This window comes from Trichomycterus rosablanca, chromosome 24, assembly GCF_030014385.1.
Source record: "Trichomycterus rosablanca isolate fTriRos1 chromosome 24, fTriRos1.hap1, whole genome shotgun sequence".
NCBI lineage: Eukaryota > Metazoa > Chordata > Actinopteri > Siluriformes > Trichomycteridae > Trichomycterus > Trichomycterus rosablanca.
In genome coordinates, this window is record NC_086011.1 from 16,909,794 (window position 1) to 16,927,389 (window position 17,596).

The following is a 17,596-nucleotide window of genomic DNA, read 5'->3' on the forward strand; positions in this document are numbered from 1 at the left end:
GGTGACAATACACCCTGAACAGGACACCAATCGACTGCAGGGCATCACAAACTCAGCGCTTTCTGTATAATGGCTACGGTTATCTTTTCAACAATCGCCTTTGTGTGATCTACCACTACAGTCATGCCAGCTCCTGTCAGACAGTTTCTGTAAGTGATCCAGCCAATTCTGTAATCAAGCATGTATAAATAAATTAACTGGGAATGACAAGCCCTGACCTGAAAGTCAAAACGGCCAAGAATGAGGACAGGGCTCATGAGGATCCACAGACAAAACCAGTCAAGTGAAAGTCCGAAATCGTACCCAAAATACTGTTGTATTTTATGGTCTTTACTGAAGAAATAATTGTCTTATTTAGAAAGTAAATCTTGGGATCAGATAATATGAACGTCTGCTAAGGTTATTAAAGAAACAGTCGGACCATATCTTCAGAATGGCTTCAGTTCTCATCAAGATCAGTGACAGATGGAGTACCACACGTTTGCCAGAACGCTTCTACAAGACCCATCACAAAGCAGCAAAAGATACAACAAGAAAAGATGCAAAATAAAGACGTGTGAAACTAAACAAACCAGGAATTTAACAGAAGATACACAGAACCACTAAAAGCGCATCCTGGCACGTTCTTATCTCCAAACTGGGATCCTCAGAAACATCAACAACGCATCCTGGAACAGTTTTGCTCCTGTGCATGCCAGCACACAAACAGATAAATGATGGTAGTTTGGTTTGGCTTGGCTTGTTGGACTTGTGACTTGAGACATGGACCAAAACGTATGAGAAGCATGTACACTCTATATCCAAAAAAAATGTGGACACCCATCCTATTCAGGTTTTACAGCCAAAGCCATTGCTAACAGGTGTATAAAATCCACTGTTGCACAAAATAAGGTCCCCATCATAGTGTAGAGTGAAAAAAACACAAACACACACACACACACACACACACACACACAAAAAGGAAGCTGGAAGATCCAGTTGATCCTTTAGGGATCTCGGCTAACAGATTAAACTCCCTAGTATAACTGATTATCATCTCAACCAGTCGTCTGCCATGCTGCACAATACCACAATACAGTAAATTAACTCAGATTTATTGGTATGGAGTTAGAATTAACCTCTATATTGGGGGGTGAGGGTGTAAAATAGTATAAAATCTAAACACAATAACATACCTGCACTAAGACAAAGAATCTTTTCTTCCATCTCTTCCACACGTTTTTGCCGATGACCCAAAGATATCTGCACACAGTACAATCACACAGTACAATCACACAGTACATATATAAGGAAAAGTCTTAGATTGCACTATTACACTGTACTACAGAGAAATAAATTATACATACTATAATTGTCTCACAGTGTAAAAGAAACTGAACATGTACTGTATATAGTGCTGATAAATTTGATAGTAGGGTATTTGCTGCCCTCTGCTGGTAAAAGAAGATGATACATGTCACATTTCAGACGATGTGGGTTCTGCTAGTCTGTCAGAAGTGGACAAGATGTGGAGAAAATCTGGCTTAAAGGTGTGTGAGAACACAGACTCATCAGAAAGAAAACAAGCACAGTTCATTCAAAGCAATGCATCCCAAAAATAAACACCACTGTATTAAATAGTACGTCTAATTAGTGCACCTTGAATTGTTTAGTTACACACGGTGTAGGATGTACGATGGGTTGGGTATACAACCTGGAAATCAGTTGCAATTAATTTGCACATAAATAAAAATGACAAAATAACATGACAGTTCACTGTGAAGTCGTTACTCACAGGTGTGGAGAACAGTGCAATGAAAAATAAATAAATAAATAAATGTACTGATATGAAATGCTTTTTAGTGCTGTAGCATTAAAAGAAACGTCTGTACATGATGTACATGTGAGTAACTGTGCATTGGGGTTTAACAGTGTTCTGTTACCCATGAGAAAGAGTGCAAAAAGTAAAACTACCAAAACACCTTAGTAAGACTATTTAAGATGTTACTAGGCTTTTTTACTTAGGTTTATAAGACCTTAATGACTTTCCCTTAATGCACATCTTGTAAAAAACGATGGCTGGTCCAACAGGACTTTGGAACTGAGAAGGTGTTATTAGCTATTTATGACTAAACTATGATTCATACAATTTACCTTAGCTTTGCTGTTGGCTTTGCAAAGAGTGCTTTGTTAAACACCAGAAGTCAACACCATTCATGTTTTTACAATTACATTTAAACATCTTTTAGAAATAGAAGAGCTAGGACTAAGATGTGGATCTCAGCCTCCTTTACCTCTCAAAGAACTGGAAGATTTTGCTCCTAACCCTAACCCAACGTATGCATTAGACATTCAGAGAGGATTTAAAGTTATCCTGGAGACAAAAGTAAGCCCAATTCCTTATTAACTTGTACAAATTTACGAATTGTTATTAATTTATGTTATTCTGACCACATTTTATACACAATTAAACGATTTTGATCATTATTTTAGGAATAGGGGCAACACTGAAAATGTCTCAGTGCTAAGATTCAGTGCTGAGGTGTCATTGCATAATGTTTTCCACTAGATGGAGACAGAAGACAAGCAACCGCCATAACAACTGTTATATCCCGGTCAGGGTTGTGGCGGGTCCGGATGCGCCAGGAAACACTGGGCGCAAGGTATGGGTCTGGGCTGGGGGGGCAACTCTTTTTTGGAATAGGATGACCAACAAGCTCATGATCAGGGATCTACATACATGTCAATTTTAAGAAAATGGAGAGAGTCTGATCTGTCACTGGTATGTGCTGTATCCTAAATCACACATCAACCAGATGAATAGTACATACTGATTTAGTGCACTTCTTATGGTGTTGGTAAACACTATGTTGTAGGTGGATTGTTGTTTAAGATGCTGTCCTTTTTGCAAGGACAATAGCAGGTACAGTACAGATAGTTCTGGATTTGGATGCATAATGTACCAAGTTCACTTTCAAAACATTTAGCTTTAGACACTCCCCGCTTCAGCTTAGTTTACCATACTACTCATTCTTGATTAAACTATGTGCTGATGATTGCTATATAAAGAAGAAATTACTTGTCCATTTTAATCAGCTTTAAATAAGGTATCCTGTATTAAAATAGTTTGCTGATTATTGGTACAGAATGACAAGTCACCTCAGCACAGGAGTGATGCTAGGGCAGTGTTGTTACCATGGTTACAGGTCCTTTAAAACCCTCCTTTAAAGGGTGGGTTTGCGGCTCTCCTTGTTGTGCCAGTGTGGAGGTCCAAGTGGCAGAGAAATTATTATAAGGAATTGAAAATGACTAACTTGGGAGAAAAAGTCGGAACATGCATAAAGAAGAAGCTGTAATGCTTGAATACCCACCTCTTTAATGAATGGACACTGTTCTGCTATTACTATGATTACTAATACTATACTACTACTTAATAATAATAATAATAATGACATATAGGGGAACTGTAAAAGGCCCCAGATCACATTTTCTTGAAGTGTAGTTTTGGTAATTATGTACAAATAACATAAACATTTCTTTAATACAGAATCTTTGTATATTTCAGAAGGTGTTAGTGCAGAACTCTTCTTCTGTACGTACCCACAGTGTTTCATGTTCTGAGGTTTGTCCATGCGAACAGCGAGTTTGATCCTGAGGTCAGTATCCGGGCAGCCTTTAGATACCGACATCTTGTGTAACTCGGACTGCTTGGGACTGTTGGGCGTGGGGTGCAACACAACCTGCAGAGAGATGAAAACAAAAACTCTGTCCTCTTCATTACCAGCAGTGTACTAATGTGCTTTTCTGTGCACAATAACAATATTAATGGAGACGTTTGTTTAATCTTCGTCTATAACTGGCTTCATCTGAATTTTCTTTCTTGTCATTTTAATTGTTATGTTTAATATAATTTTAAATACATTTAATTAATGTTTTATACCATGTAACATACCCAGTGTGGCTCACTTGTGTGTTTGTGTTTTTGTGTGAATCTGTGCTTGTTTGTTTGTGTAGTTTTGTGTGTGTGTGTTTGTGTGCTTGTGTTCATGTTTGTGTGTGTAATGTTTTGTATGAGTGTGTGTGTGTGTATATGTGTGTGTGATTTTGTGTCTAATTTTGTGTGTCCGTGTGATTTTGTTTGTGTGTGTCTGTACTTGTGTTTGTGTATATTTTCCTGTATTGTGTGTGTGATTATGCCTGTGTGTGTATTTGTGTGTAATATTTTGTGTGTATGTGTGTGTAATATTTTGTGTGTATGTGTGTGTAATATTTTGTGTGTATGTGTGTGTAATTTTGTATGTGTGTGTGTGTTACCCGTCCGAGCTCTTTATCCTCCAAAGCCAGCACTCCTGTGCTCTCAGTGAAGAGTTTCACCTTGACAGCGGGGAGCGGGTGGGTCGTTGTGAAGTCACCTTGAGTTCCCCAGCTACAGAGAGGATGAGGACGAACCAGAGGAGGAAGCATCACTGTCATAATTATGAACAGGTTTTAAATCAGAGATAGAAAATCCATTATATCAACAATGTGTCAACAGTTTAGGGAAGGTCCCTTCCACATGTAGCATGACTGTGCACCCCTGTGCACAAAGCAAGGTCCATAAAGACATTGTTTGACGAGTTTAGAGCCCTGACCGCACCCCCCATTGAACTTTTTGCCTAAATGTGCACAGACACTGCTGAGTGTGCAAAAACTGTCCACAGCCAAGCAAGCTTTACAACGCAGATGCCCAGAAAAGCCCCAGCTCCATTATCAGCACCTTCTTTTTCACTTAAAATATATTCTGTGTAAAAATTATGAGTGAATATACAGTATGTAGTGAAATTATGTTAAATAACAAAAAAGAGTACAGTGTGTGTGTGTGTGTGTGTGTGTGTGTGTGTGTGTGTGTGTGTGTGTGTGTGTGTGTGTGTGTGTGTGTGCATGTGTCTCCAGAGATAAAGAGGGCAGTGTGTGAAACACAGGGGATCTAAGCACTGAGAGACTAGTTTCTATAGCAACTGTTCTCCTCCGAGTCCTTTGCAGAATGCCTGGGGTGAACCTCGAAGCACACGATCCCCGTGTGTGTGTCGATCACTATTAATAACAAAACCTTTATCTATAGTACTATTTTAATTTCATTCATTACTCTCTTATTCTATTTTTAGCAGGATGGTACAATTTATTATTTTAGCTTGTTCCCCTTTTTTCACCTTATTCAGTCCTGGTCAGTTGGAATTTATCTCGCCTCCTCTGTCACGTGTGCAGATCGCTTCTTTTCACCTGCCAGGGTCGGGGTCTCACAGAGCCTCGCATTGGCATCCTTGATCAGCATGTGCCTTAACTGGTCAGCAAAGTGCGCACTTACATAAGTGATGAGGAACCCTGCTCAGCTATTGTCCCTCCACTACAGTCGCACAGTCACGTGTGTGTCTGTGCAGGCACCCAGCTGACTGATAGCTGAGATTCAAATTTTAGAGCTCGAGATCTCAGCACTGGTGGGCTAGAGCGTTTTACCGTTCTGCCACCTGACCACCTATTTTAGCATTTTCATAGTAACTATATAGTCAGTCATCAAAAAGCAACGATCAAATTGAGGTCTCCAGGACCCTGGAGTGGTGTTTTACCCATCCTACCTCTTCTGCCATCCTTTATATATAAAGAACAAAGAACAAATGATTTTTTAAACCTACTCAAATCTTTTGAACTTCTTGTGATGCAGACAAGAGAACAGTGATAAGGCCGCCTGTCTGTTCTGCTCTATTAAACCCGTAATAAACACTTAATTATTTTCATTAGTAAGCATCACAGATCAAGGGCACCAAAGAGCTTTGTGTCACTAATGAGGTTCATTCACGTCTTATAATTATTACCAAGCTCTATTACTGATGCAGTAAGGTTTGCTTTTGTGACTCACGTAGGTTTGGAGGCCTCGGCCTGGTCGGTCTGGAGCTTCTGGCCTCCCTCCACCTCCATGGTGCAGTAAACGATGCGGTTTGGTGCGAGAGACTTCAGGCCTTGGACCTCCATAATCACGACCTGAGAACAAATGAAATAATAGGATATAATCAGATCAACTTCACTGACTGACCTCACAAACGCTCTTGCGTCTAATTGGCATAAAACCCTGCAGACACACTCCAAAATCTTGTGAATAGCCCTCCAACAAAAAAGGATGGTTTTACAGGTCAAATGATTGGAGGCTTGGTTTTGAACTAGGATATTCAACAAGGTCATGGTCAGGTTCCAATGTTAACTAATATTAAATCTCTGTTATGACCCTTTATGACCTTGCGAAAGTCCCTTCTGTCATCTTGGATATGCACCCCTTTTTATTATTGCCTTCAGTTCTTTTAGCCATTTGCACAAAGGGAGCCCGGTCTCCTTGTCCAGCATCGGTGTATGTTTTAAACACTGAAAACAACTTCCCATACACACACTCCAAAATCCAATTGTATAAAGTCCGTGGTTTTTTAATAGTCAGGTGTCCTCATTCACCATATTGTGCACGTGTGAGAGAATTCACTGAGAAATTGAACTGATTTGCCTGAACCGCTTAAGGCAGACGCTTCGAACTGAAATAATAAAAGTGACATTTCTAAATCGCTTTTTAAATGTAATGTACTAAAATACCACTTTGAAATCTGTAATACTTAATTTGACTGCGAAATGTAATAAAATGCTTTGAAAAAATGGCTTTTTTCTAAATTCCCTAATTGACTTGATGATGAGCGACAGGGGCAACACGAACGCTGGCATTTCATCATGTAAGAAATGTAATTTTTTTCTCTCTTTATGCAAATGATCCTCCACAAGAAACACTGTGCTGCACGTCAGGGCTTAAAAGCCTCACCACAAATTGCTGCGGCCAGAAAGCGGGCTTTCACTAATGCATTATTATCTTCAAACGGCAACATCGCGGGGCAGCGCCCCATGCTACATCCCATTTCTGTCCAAGCTGTGACAGAGCCAGTGATTCATTCAGTCATTTATTCAACCCATCATTTATCTTTGCTATTTGCTTAATTCTACTTAGATCAAGTGAACAGTCAATCAAAACTCACCCGCTTAACCAGTGGCCAGAGGTGAGATTCAAACCCAGGTCCCCAGAACCTTAGTGTTATTAGAGTTATTACGGGTTTTTAATGCCTGATTTTATAAATGCTGGTTTGACTGAAGAAGGTCCTGGGTTTGATCCCCAGGCGGGGCGGTCCGGGTCCTTTCTATGAAGAGTTCATATTCTCCCCGTGTCTGAGTGGGTTTCCTCCGGGAGCTCCGGTTTCCTCCCACAGTACAAAAACATGCAGTCAGGTTAATTGGAGACACTGAATTGCCCTATAGATGAATGGGTGTGTGTGTGTGTGTGTGTGTGTGTGTCTGCCCTGTGATGGACTGGCGCCCCATCCAGGGTGTTACTGTGTGCCTTGCGCGGCTCCAGCACCCCCCGCGACCCTAATTTGACTGACTGGACACAATTTTTCACATATATTTTTATCATTACTTTTATTTAATTCCACCAATGTTTGCTGTGACCAGACATAAAATAGAACAGATACACAGTCTGTCTGTCTGAACAGTAAAACTCACATTGACATTTGGGATGAATGAAATCAATGAGAGAAAATCAATGGTTTGTGATTAATGAATCATAAAAAGCCTAATGGATCATAAATCACCACAAATGTAAGAAGTAAATTAAACACCGACTGTGAAAACGAGCATCACCTCAAGATTAAAGGAGAGGACGACATCCGACTTGGAGAGCTGGTTCTCGTCCTCCTGTCCCATGTCGATGATGGACGTGTTGTGTCCTCTCTTTAGTTTCTGAAGTTTAAACTCCCCTCCCTTAGACACCGGCATGCTCTCCAGATTAGCCATGAGCAGGTTCACCGACGACTTCAGCTCCTCGATGTACATGGCCTCCATGTCCCTCGACACAAACTTTGGGAACTTACCAGCCTGGGGGTCAGGAGAGAGGGATAGAGATACACAAGAGAATAATAATGCAGAAGGTTTTTTTGTCTTTCTTTTGTTGTCCACTAGCTCAGTTTTCCCTATTCACCAGATACCATTTTGAGCCAGGTGATGGCTATACCATAATCCCTTCCACCATTATGTAAGATAAAGCCAGTGTAAGACAAAGAGCCTTGGCACAAGGGGGGTACCTCTGACTAAACACTAAACCTTTTAGAGTCTGCATTTTAGTTTTTTGGACTGCTGATATCCTTATCCATCTATGGTATTGTGCACCAAAGCTGTAATGTCTAAACACAGTATCGTCCTCATTTTTGTCTCACATTGTGATGCATTACTCTCTAACTAACTAAATGCCTAAAGAATTAAGATAACTGCTTGTGCTGTTGGGGATTCATAATCCTAGTGGTGAGGGTACTACATGAAGAGAAAGGAGTCTTGCTCAAACTGTGTCCATAATTTGACCAGCCCACAAGAAATGGGTCAGGTTTAGGTTCCCAGGTGGTGCAGCGGGATATTCCGCTAGCACACCAGTGCCGAGATTCTGAACTCCTTGGTTCGAAACTGTGTTGCCACCGGTCGACTGAGCGCCATCTAGCGGGCATAATTGACAGTGCCTGCAGCAGACACGTTTCTGCTAGGGCCGGATGACCGGACTATGTGGGTGTGGTCCTCAAACACTGTGTAAGGACCCTGATTAGCAGATCGAGAGGCGCCTGTGCAGAGTGCATAAGTGAGAAAGAGTTCCGCTAAGGGCTGCGCGCGGGCTGGAGGAGGCGTAAGCAGCAATATACCCTCCTCAACTGCAATAAGGGATCCACCAGCAGCGGAGGACAAATTGACTACACTAAATTGCAGAAATAAAGAAAATGCAGAAATAAAATAGAAAAAAAGAAAGGGTGTCCACATACTTTGATTAATAATATCATCTGTGTGATAGAATTTGGTGTATGTGTTAATATAAATGTGAACCACAGTGAAACAGAAAGTCGTGAATAAGCCTAAGAGATCCTGAAAAGTTCCTGACTCTGTAGACACATGATAATTATAAATCTCACAATATTTCATATTCAGAAATGAATCTGTGATGAAGCCACGTCGCTGTAGGCCGGAGGAAATCATTTCCAGCAGCTCATTTCTTTTTCACCCTGCTTGTATCACGACATTATTGAGCTTGTTTTGATCTTGTATGAAATTGATCCTGATTTTTCCCTCCATCCTTCATGTGTCACCAGGTTATTGAACATGTTCTGATCTTGTAAGAACGTGACCTGGATGACTGAGACAGAATTCACACAATATTCAAAGCAGATTTCTACCTTCCCATTACACGCCACACGATTATTCAGACGGCGGGACTTACTTTCGCGATCTGATCAGCCATCTGAAGTCGCCCGTCCAGTTCGCGTCTGATCTGGGCAGCCTGCTCGTCTGGGTTGTCCAACTGAAAGAAAGGGAAAAGAACAATGCATGAGTTCAAATTCATGGTACACGGAGATCTGATGTTTTATCATGTGATGACTGAGAAGAAATCTGTCCTATTGCCTAGTTTTGATCATGTCTAGGCATTTCTAGTTCACCCACTGTAGATCGACTGCTGCCCCCCCCCCCCCCCCACACAGCTACAGAAAGACACACTATGCTTCATGTGGCCCCCACAGCCCTGTAGATTGTCAAAAACCCATCTGACCTTCATCCTCTCAGAAACGACCAGCTGTTGAGGCGCCAACAGTTTCTGCTATTCTGAGTTTGAATCTCTGCTCTGTTACCAGTCGTCTGAGCGCCCTTTAGCAGGCATAATTAGCCTCCAGTCTGCTGGGTGGAAAAGACAGGACTAAGGGGTGGGGTTTTCAACGCTGTGTAAGGACCTTGCTTGCCCAGGGCACTTGTACAGAAAGTGGAGGAGCAAAGAGAGCAGGGCGTGGCTCTCCGTGGTGTACAAAAGCAAATCCACCAAAGTATGGGTGAATAAGAAGGGACTGGTGGACTGCGCACACATCAGAGGGAGTGTGTATCAGGCGAATATACGTACACCCTCCTTGGACACAGTTGGGGTCCCCAGCTAAATTGGGAGATAAAAGAGGAAAAATAAATAATAAGAACAAGAAACGACCAACTGTTCTTCTTAAATCATGCCAGTTGTGTCCAAATTACTAAATGAATACATAAACATATGGGTTACTGGGCACCGGTTCATGTTCTATACATATCTGCTTATAAACCAGAGACTTTGCCAGTCAACCCTGGGCATGGGCGGACAACCATCTGTACTTGCCATTACTAGTGTCCCCTTCTCGACACCAGCTGGGCAAGACCCAGTGTCCACCAAGCCAAACGCCCACTCTCTGCCCTGAGTTGCCAGCGTAAACACACAAGAAATACTTTTACACTTCTATACTCCCTTCTTCTAAAACTCTGCCAACGCGTGGGTGGGTGTAAAAGCACTTGATGATATTTCACACTTTTAATGATGACAAACTATAGATCTTATTAGCGTCGTAGGGCTCACACGATATACGGCGACAGGAGCATGCATACACACACGAGCGCTTTATTAGGAACACCTATCAGCTACGTAAATTCATTGATTGTTTTAACTACACATTTATACAAAGCAATTTACAGTACTGTGACAGTATACAATCCAAGCAATTGAGTGTTAAGGGCCTTGCTCAAGGGCCCAACAGCAGCAACCAACCTGGCAGTGGTGGGACTTTAACCAGCGACCTTCTGATTACTAGTCCAGTACCTTAGTCACCTACCTATTAAACAAATACACTTTGTGGATGTACAATTACTGATTGTAGCCCATTTGTTGCCCTGTACACTTTGTCACCCCTTTGGTACCCCAGTAATCAATCAAAGGGGACCCTCATATGCCCCTTACAGACCAGATAATGTCGGGTGGTGGATCTTTCATTCTTAGCCTTTGAGTTCGAAATCCAATTCTAATCTACCTGCAGGCCAACTAAACAGGCACAACAGGGGGCGAGGGGACGGGGGTTAAACGGATCTGACTGGCACAGAGTTTATGGTGCACATGTTCTGCTGAAGACATGATGAATAACCACATGTAAACAAAAGAGTGATGAGTTGTGTTGGGCTTTGCAGGATACAACATATATCTGGAAATGTCTGTACAGGTCCTCAGTCTTCCAGGTGATGGTAGTCTTGAGTTGAAGGCATCTGGACGTCTTTTAGGTCCTTGAGGATGTTTTACCCCAGTTCCAAAAGCTGATGGGGAGTCCCAGGTATTTAACCTGTCGCCTTGGAGGTGGTCCTGAGAGTCATTGACCCACCCTGCCATCATGTGAGTCGTTAGGTTACTAAATGGTGGTTAAACCACCTAAGAAGGGACATCAAGACTGATTCATAGGTGGCTGATAACTGGATATGCAGCAAAGATGAAACTTCCTCAGTAGTTATTATTTTAAAAAGCCGTAATGTCCTCACCCGGTGCTAATCAGATTTCATGACAGCAAGGCGCATGGTAATTTGATTAATTCAATCCGTTTGATCGCGGGTGGTCAGAGCAGAGCTACGATGTGCTGAGCGTGTGTGTGTACTGAGTGAAGGAGACTCTGGCTCCAGCTAAACATTCAGAACCTGGTCATTCATCACACAGACACCAGTAACCCAGTGCAATAAACACAGTAACAACATTATGGTGGAGTCAGGGATGGACCAGGTATCTCCACAGTCACTGAAGGAGCGACCGAGGTTGGTGTAGTTGTGCCTCGGGCAGCCTTAAGGCAAAGTCTCGCTTCCTGATGTCAATGGACTGTAGTATTTTATGTGCTAAGTGCGAGATATTACAAAGTGAGATTTAAAGAGCTCTGTTTCCTGTTTTCTTTCATTCCTTCCTCTTAACACCCCTAAAGCCATTCTTTATCTTTTCATAACCCCCTAATTATTTTAGCACACCTTAAAAATCAATCTACAATGCACTTTATTCAGTCTGGCCCTTGTAACTCGTGCACATTGAGTAGAGATCTCAGACGACATCAGGTTTAATCAGTGTTCATCGGCCTGAGCTGAAAAGCCAGCGGAGAATAATCTCGATCTTTAAAAATAGAACGAGTCTGCGGTGTTACAGCCCTCGGGACCTGGAGCTGATCGATGGCTGCTATGAGATCTCTAATATGACATTTGATGGTGACGGAAGGCTGAGGAGGAACACGGTCGGAAAAATCGAGGGGAAAAAAATCCATCCTTCCATCTGCTCCCGATCTCGCAGCCCTGGAGCGATCTTGCTGCTAGTACCACCTCCCCGAATATCACACGCTCCCTCATGCATCTTATCCCCGGCAACATTGCATATGAAGAGACACGCTACGCCTTCCTGACCATCCATCACTAGCGCTGGGCTGGGTGCGTCGATCTCAAAGCAGAGATCAATTTCAACCTGTATCATCTTTACAGGCAAAACTAATTATACCTCTGTGTAATTATGCGCCTGGTCAGGTTTTTAGAAAAAAACTTTTGTGCTAGGGTCCTTGTTTGAGGGTTCTACCGAACCACAGTGAGAGCCATTGTCCTTATACTGAGAAAAATTGGAACGGTGGTAAATTAACATAACATTGGACACATGGTCAAAATTCTTCAAGGGCTGAACGACAACATATTCCAGAAGATCCAGACTGTAGATGCCTCTACCATCATCTAGGATCAGTGTTCATGACTCAACACTTAGATCACTTAGCACTTAGAAAAGCACTTAGATGTTCTATAGAAAAACTGAAAATGTAACCTCTAATGTACCACAGCCTTTACAATGTAATCCAGCCTTAATAAATTGTCCCTCTTTGGCACTCGGGTGGTGCAGCGGTCAAGCTAGCCCACTACTGCTGAGATCTGGGGATCCAGGGTTTGAATCTTAGCTGTACTATTGGCCAAAACAGCCTTTAATTGGGAAGTACACCTGTCAGTGCACTCCCAGAGCTGGTCCCAAGCCCAGATAGAAATAGGAGGGTTGTGCCATCCGGCGTAAAAACTGTGCCAAGTCTGGTATGCAGATCGTATACAATCCGAGCATCTGAGAATTAAGATCCCTGCATAAGGGCACAGCAGTGGCAACCGGACAGTCCAGTACTGCTGAGCTATCACTGACCATGGCTACTAGTAGTCAGTTCAGAGAAAGACGAGCTGGAGGAGACCAGATGACGTGAGGAGCGATAATGAAATTCTCAATGCTTTGTCTTTAGCTGTTTTTAATGACTTTCAGCACTGTAATTAGCACAGACAGTGATAAGAGTGGAGCAGAGACTGTGAAGAAGGGTGTAAATATACACCAGTACACATGCACACACACACACACACATGCCAAAAGATTAGAACCACCCGTCCAATCTGCTGTCCGAACATCTCTGACCACACACAAGGCCTGGCTCACAATCAGTGTTCCAATTCATCCCAATAGGTGCTTCATGATCTGTAGGTCTGGTTGGAGAAAAAAAAAACAGCTGCTCATAAAGAGAAGAGCACAAACGAAGGCCCGGTATGTTTACCATCACTATAGCAACCACACAGGACCCTACAAAGGATGCTGGGTCCTATTGGGAAGCATGATGCTTTATCTCGTGTACACACACATACAGGTGTTATGGGTAGATTCCAGTAAAACACACAAATCAAACAAATGAATCAGACTCATGCATTTATTTCAACTCAGTCTGGGGAAGTCCCTTTCTTGTTCTAGCAGGACTGTGAACCAATGGTGCAAAAAGTTTCACAGGGACAGTCTGGAGTAGTTCCAGTGGTATGAACAGAGCCCTGATCTTAACCCTACTAAACACGTTAGGATGAATTGGAACATTGCATGTGAGCCAGGCCTTTTCATTCAACCTCAGTGCTTGACATCATTTTGGAACAGGCTGCCCAACAAGCTCATGGTCAGGAGTTCACATACTTTTGATCATATAGTACAAGGGCAAAAAACAAATGAATATTAAAATTAGCTCCAGATTATCAGGTGTATCCTGTTTGCATTCATTATCCTTGAGATCATGGCTGGATTACTGACCGGGCCAGTGGGGCCAGCGCCCAGGGGCCCTTGAGGTCAGGGGGCCCCGGGGGGGCCCTGGCCCAAAACATTTTGCGATGCCTATCAACATTTATGATACAATATATTTTTATTTACGAGGGCCCTCCATTTTAAGGATCCATTGACTATTAGGGACTTTGACCCCAGGGCCTCTTGGGGGCCCTAGCCATGCTTTTGGGGCCCCTAGCCATGCTTTTGGGGCCCCTAGCCATGCTTTTGGGCCCTAGCCATGCTTTTGGGGGCCCAGGGGCCCAGACTATCCTTAATCCGTCATTGCTTGAGATGTGTGTAAAACTCAAAAGGAATCCACCGGTTGCAATCTGAATTGGTCAGGACAAAAAAAAAAGTCACAAGGTCCAAGGAACTGTCTGTGGATCGAATCTCTGCATCTTTGCAATCAATTGTGGCATGGCGTCAATCAGGGCAACGATTTAAAAATAGCTAGGGCTTGGAGTGTTCCCAGAACTGTGGTGGCCTCAGTCATTTTGAAATGGAAGAAGCTTGGCACAACCTTCAACTTTCAGAGTTGCCCTTCCTGCCAAATTAGGCACCCATGCAAGAAAGGCCATGGTCAGGGAGGGATAGGGCTCAAAAAGTCCTTTACAGAGATCAGAGAACCTGGTGAATGGACAACCATCTCTGCTGCAATTCCTAAATCTAGATTCTAGATTCTAACACGTTTGAATCCTAAGAACTATCCATAAATTTGGCCTGGCATGACTTTATGATGCCTCACCCATATTTTCCTTTGACCAGATTATTAAGACCGGGTGTGTAGGACTGGTCTGAGTCTGCAGAACATTATTCATCCAAATTAAATACAACCTTGACTCTTACTCAAACACACCCATGTCAGGACACATATCCTCAGCAAATGGACAAAATCTAATTAGATGCTCTAACACAGACATCATTACTGGACAGAACGCATTTGTCAGAGCGTTACACCCACAGCCGAGTCTAATGGAGGAACACAGAGCAACGGAGAGACCAAACGTCACCCTGTTTACACAAACAAGTATATCCAGAGTTTTCTGGAACCTGAGGTATTGTTTATTTGTCCCTTAGCTTATTTTACAAGATGGTCATCAAGACACCACTGTTCAGTGGTCCATGTACTTCGAACGTACTAACAATCATTTGCATGGTAATCCTGAGATGGTAAGTTTCCCAGAGTTTGCTCTGTCGACATTTATGACCTGTGATAACCTATGATTTGCTTCAGGAGATTTGCTGTGTGTGAGCCACTCTACCTGCTTCACCAGTGTGCCACGCCTGGAACGTTATTGGTGAGGGTAAACCGGTAATTACTCTGGTTTTAAATGTGAAAATGGCTTTAGGCTTTTTGATGGATGTGGAGGCGCCCGTGTGTTGCCCATGTTTCTTACGTCAGTAAGGCTTTGAGGTCTGCAGGTAACAGTAGGGGTTACCATTAAAGGCCGTATTTCTCTCTCTCTCTCTCTCGCTCTCTCTGTGTGTGTGTTATGGGTGGTTGGCATCTCCTGAGAGCTTAGAGGGATTTGCACACACACACACACACACACACACACATAGGCATGCTCTGCTGGGTGTGTTGATGCTAAGCTTTGCTGTGTCTGCAGCTGTAATGATGTTTCCTCTATCTCACTGTCCCTTGATCAGTGCAACATAACTGAGTTTTTTCTTAAACACACACACACACACACACACACAAAATAACAGAATTCACCCTGTTACCATTATAAACACCAACTAAGACAATGTGCCAGGAGTGGTGCAGGGGTAAAGCACACTATCTCACCAGTGCCTACACCTCAAGCTCTGCTATCGGCCAGCTGGGCGCCTATACAGACAATAATTGGCTGGTTCGAGGGAGGGAGGGAGGGTCGTAGGGATTCCTCATAAGTGCTGCAATTTTGACCTCGACTGGCTGATCAATGGCGCCTGCACGATAATGAGGATTGGTGTGTGACTCTCAGTGCGCCATACAGATCTTTACGCAGTCGGCTACTGCACACCTGACAGAGTGGGTGTGTGTTAGATTCTTTTTTATTGTATTTTACCAAACGTATCTGGACATGAGGTAATCATATTGTATATTTTTGACCCAGGACATTTTTAGAAAAATTTGTTTTTGAGGTAAAGGTGCTTGGTTGGCACCGTGGTAAAGTACAGCCAACTCATGCTGAAATCTGAGGATCCAGGGTTTCTAATCTCTGGGTTGGGTGTCCATATGGACATGATCATCTAATGTCCAGGGTGAATAGGGAACATTTTTTCTGGCAAAGGAGTTCTCCGTGTACCTTCAATAATAAACTGCCATACCTAACAAAACCTGTGTAGTCCGTCTAAAAATAGCTGCACATCGTTCACGTTTAACAAGATAAATCGATTCGAGTCTTTCCTCTGAGCGACATCCTTAAGCACTGAAGTTGTTCACGCTGCTTGTTTTGATTGAAGGTGTTTTTGTTATTTATTTATTTCTTTTTTTTTCTTTCGGAGCCCCGGGGCAGGAAATGAAACCCCAGTTCTGTTTTGTCAGCAACTCCGAGCTCAAGTGTGTTCCGGCGGTTTCTGCTCCTGCTTTAATTACCTGTCAGTCAGCAGCCACACGGACCTGAAGTCCTATCACGTTTAGATTAAAATCTGTTTATCAGCGAGACAGCCACACCCGCTGAGGGCTGGTTAGCACACATACACGTTGTCGAGGCAAGGACGAACACACATGTGCGTGACATTAAACGGGAGAATTAAAACAGTGATCTGGGTTTGTAGGAGATGGGGTTATAGAACACCTTTATTTGTCATATATACAGTACATACACAAATGTACAGTATACCAAAATTCTTTCTTCATGTATCCCAGCCCATTTGAAAGCTGGAGACAGATGGGCAGGGTCAGCTATTGTACAGCACCCCTTGAGCAGACAGGGTTAAGAGCCTTGTTCAAGGGCCCAACAGTGGCTGCATGGCACTTATTTCATGATGATGGGGATAAAAACTATATGTATGATTCTCTGCATCACACACATGGTCTGGCCTATGTGAACACCAGACCATAAACAAACCCATGGGCAGTAATATAGAGTTGGTCCTCCTTGTGGCTATAACAGTCTCTACTCAGACTTTGGAGGAAAGTGTGACGTCTTCTTGATTCCTTATTCAAACCAGTCAAATCATCTGCATGATTGGTGGCTGGTTTGTGGAGAGCTTAGCGTGAGCTTCCGTATAGCAGATGGAAAGAATAGGGCGGGGTTTGCACACATTGAAGGGAGGGCATGATAGTCTTACTGACTTAATTTATTAATTAAGTAATTATTTAATTAATTCGATTTCGGATTGAGGTTTCTTGCATATAAAGCTTTTGATGCGATCATGCAAAAAGCAGTACAACTGTACTCAGTCTACCCTGCTCTGTTATTACGTGTGCGTGTGCGTGTGTGTGTGTGTGTGGAGGGTGGTTGATTCCGCCGGCGTCGCTCTAATGCTCAGCCCGCCTCTCTTCTGTTGCCATGGTGACTGCGTTATTACCATCCATAGAGAGGAGTGGGGCTTTATGCACGTGCTAATTGAGAAACTACGACATGTACATCACATGCCCATGTCACACTGCTCTCGGCCAATAGGAAAGCAGGATGATATAGT

General features: G+C 42.9%; 1 protein-coding gene across 2 annotated transcripts in view; it reads right to left on the minus strand.

The window, feature by feature from the left end:
• cadpsa (Ca2+-dependent activator protein for secretion a) overlaps positions 1-17,596 on the minus strand; it is a 92,151-nt gene that overhangs the window by 49,429 nt on the left and 25,126 nt on the right. For both annotated transcript variants that reach the window (XM_062987137.1, XM_062987136.1), the window contains exons 4-9: positions 9,293-9,373; positions 7,681-7,914; positions 5,873-5,994; positions 4,294-4,405; positions 3,580-3,719; positions 1,176-1,242 (exon numbers count right to left, since the gene is read on the minus strand). In XM_062987137.1, coding sequence (XP_062843207.1) covers positions 1,176-1,242; positions 3,580-3,719; positions 4,294-4,405; positions 5,873-5,994; positions 7,681-7,914; positions 9,293-9,373 — 756 coding nt within the window. The remainder of the gene's footprint in view (positions 1-1,175; positions 1,243-3,579; positions 3,720-4,293; positions 4,406-5,872; positions 5,995-7,680; positions 7,915-9,292; positions 9,374-17,596) is intronic.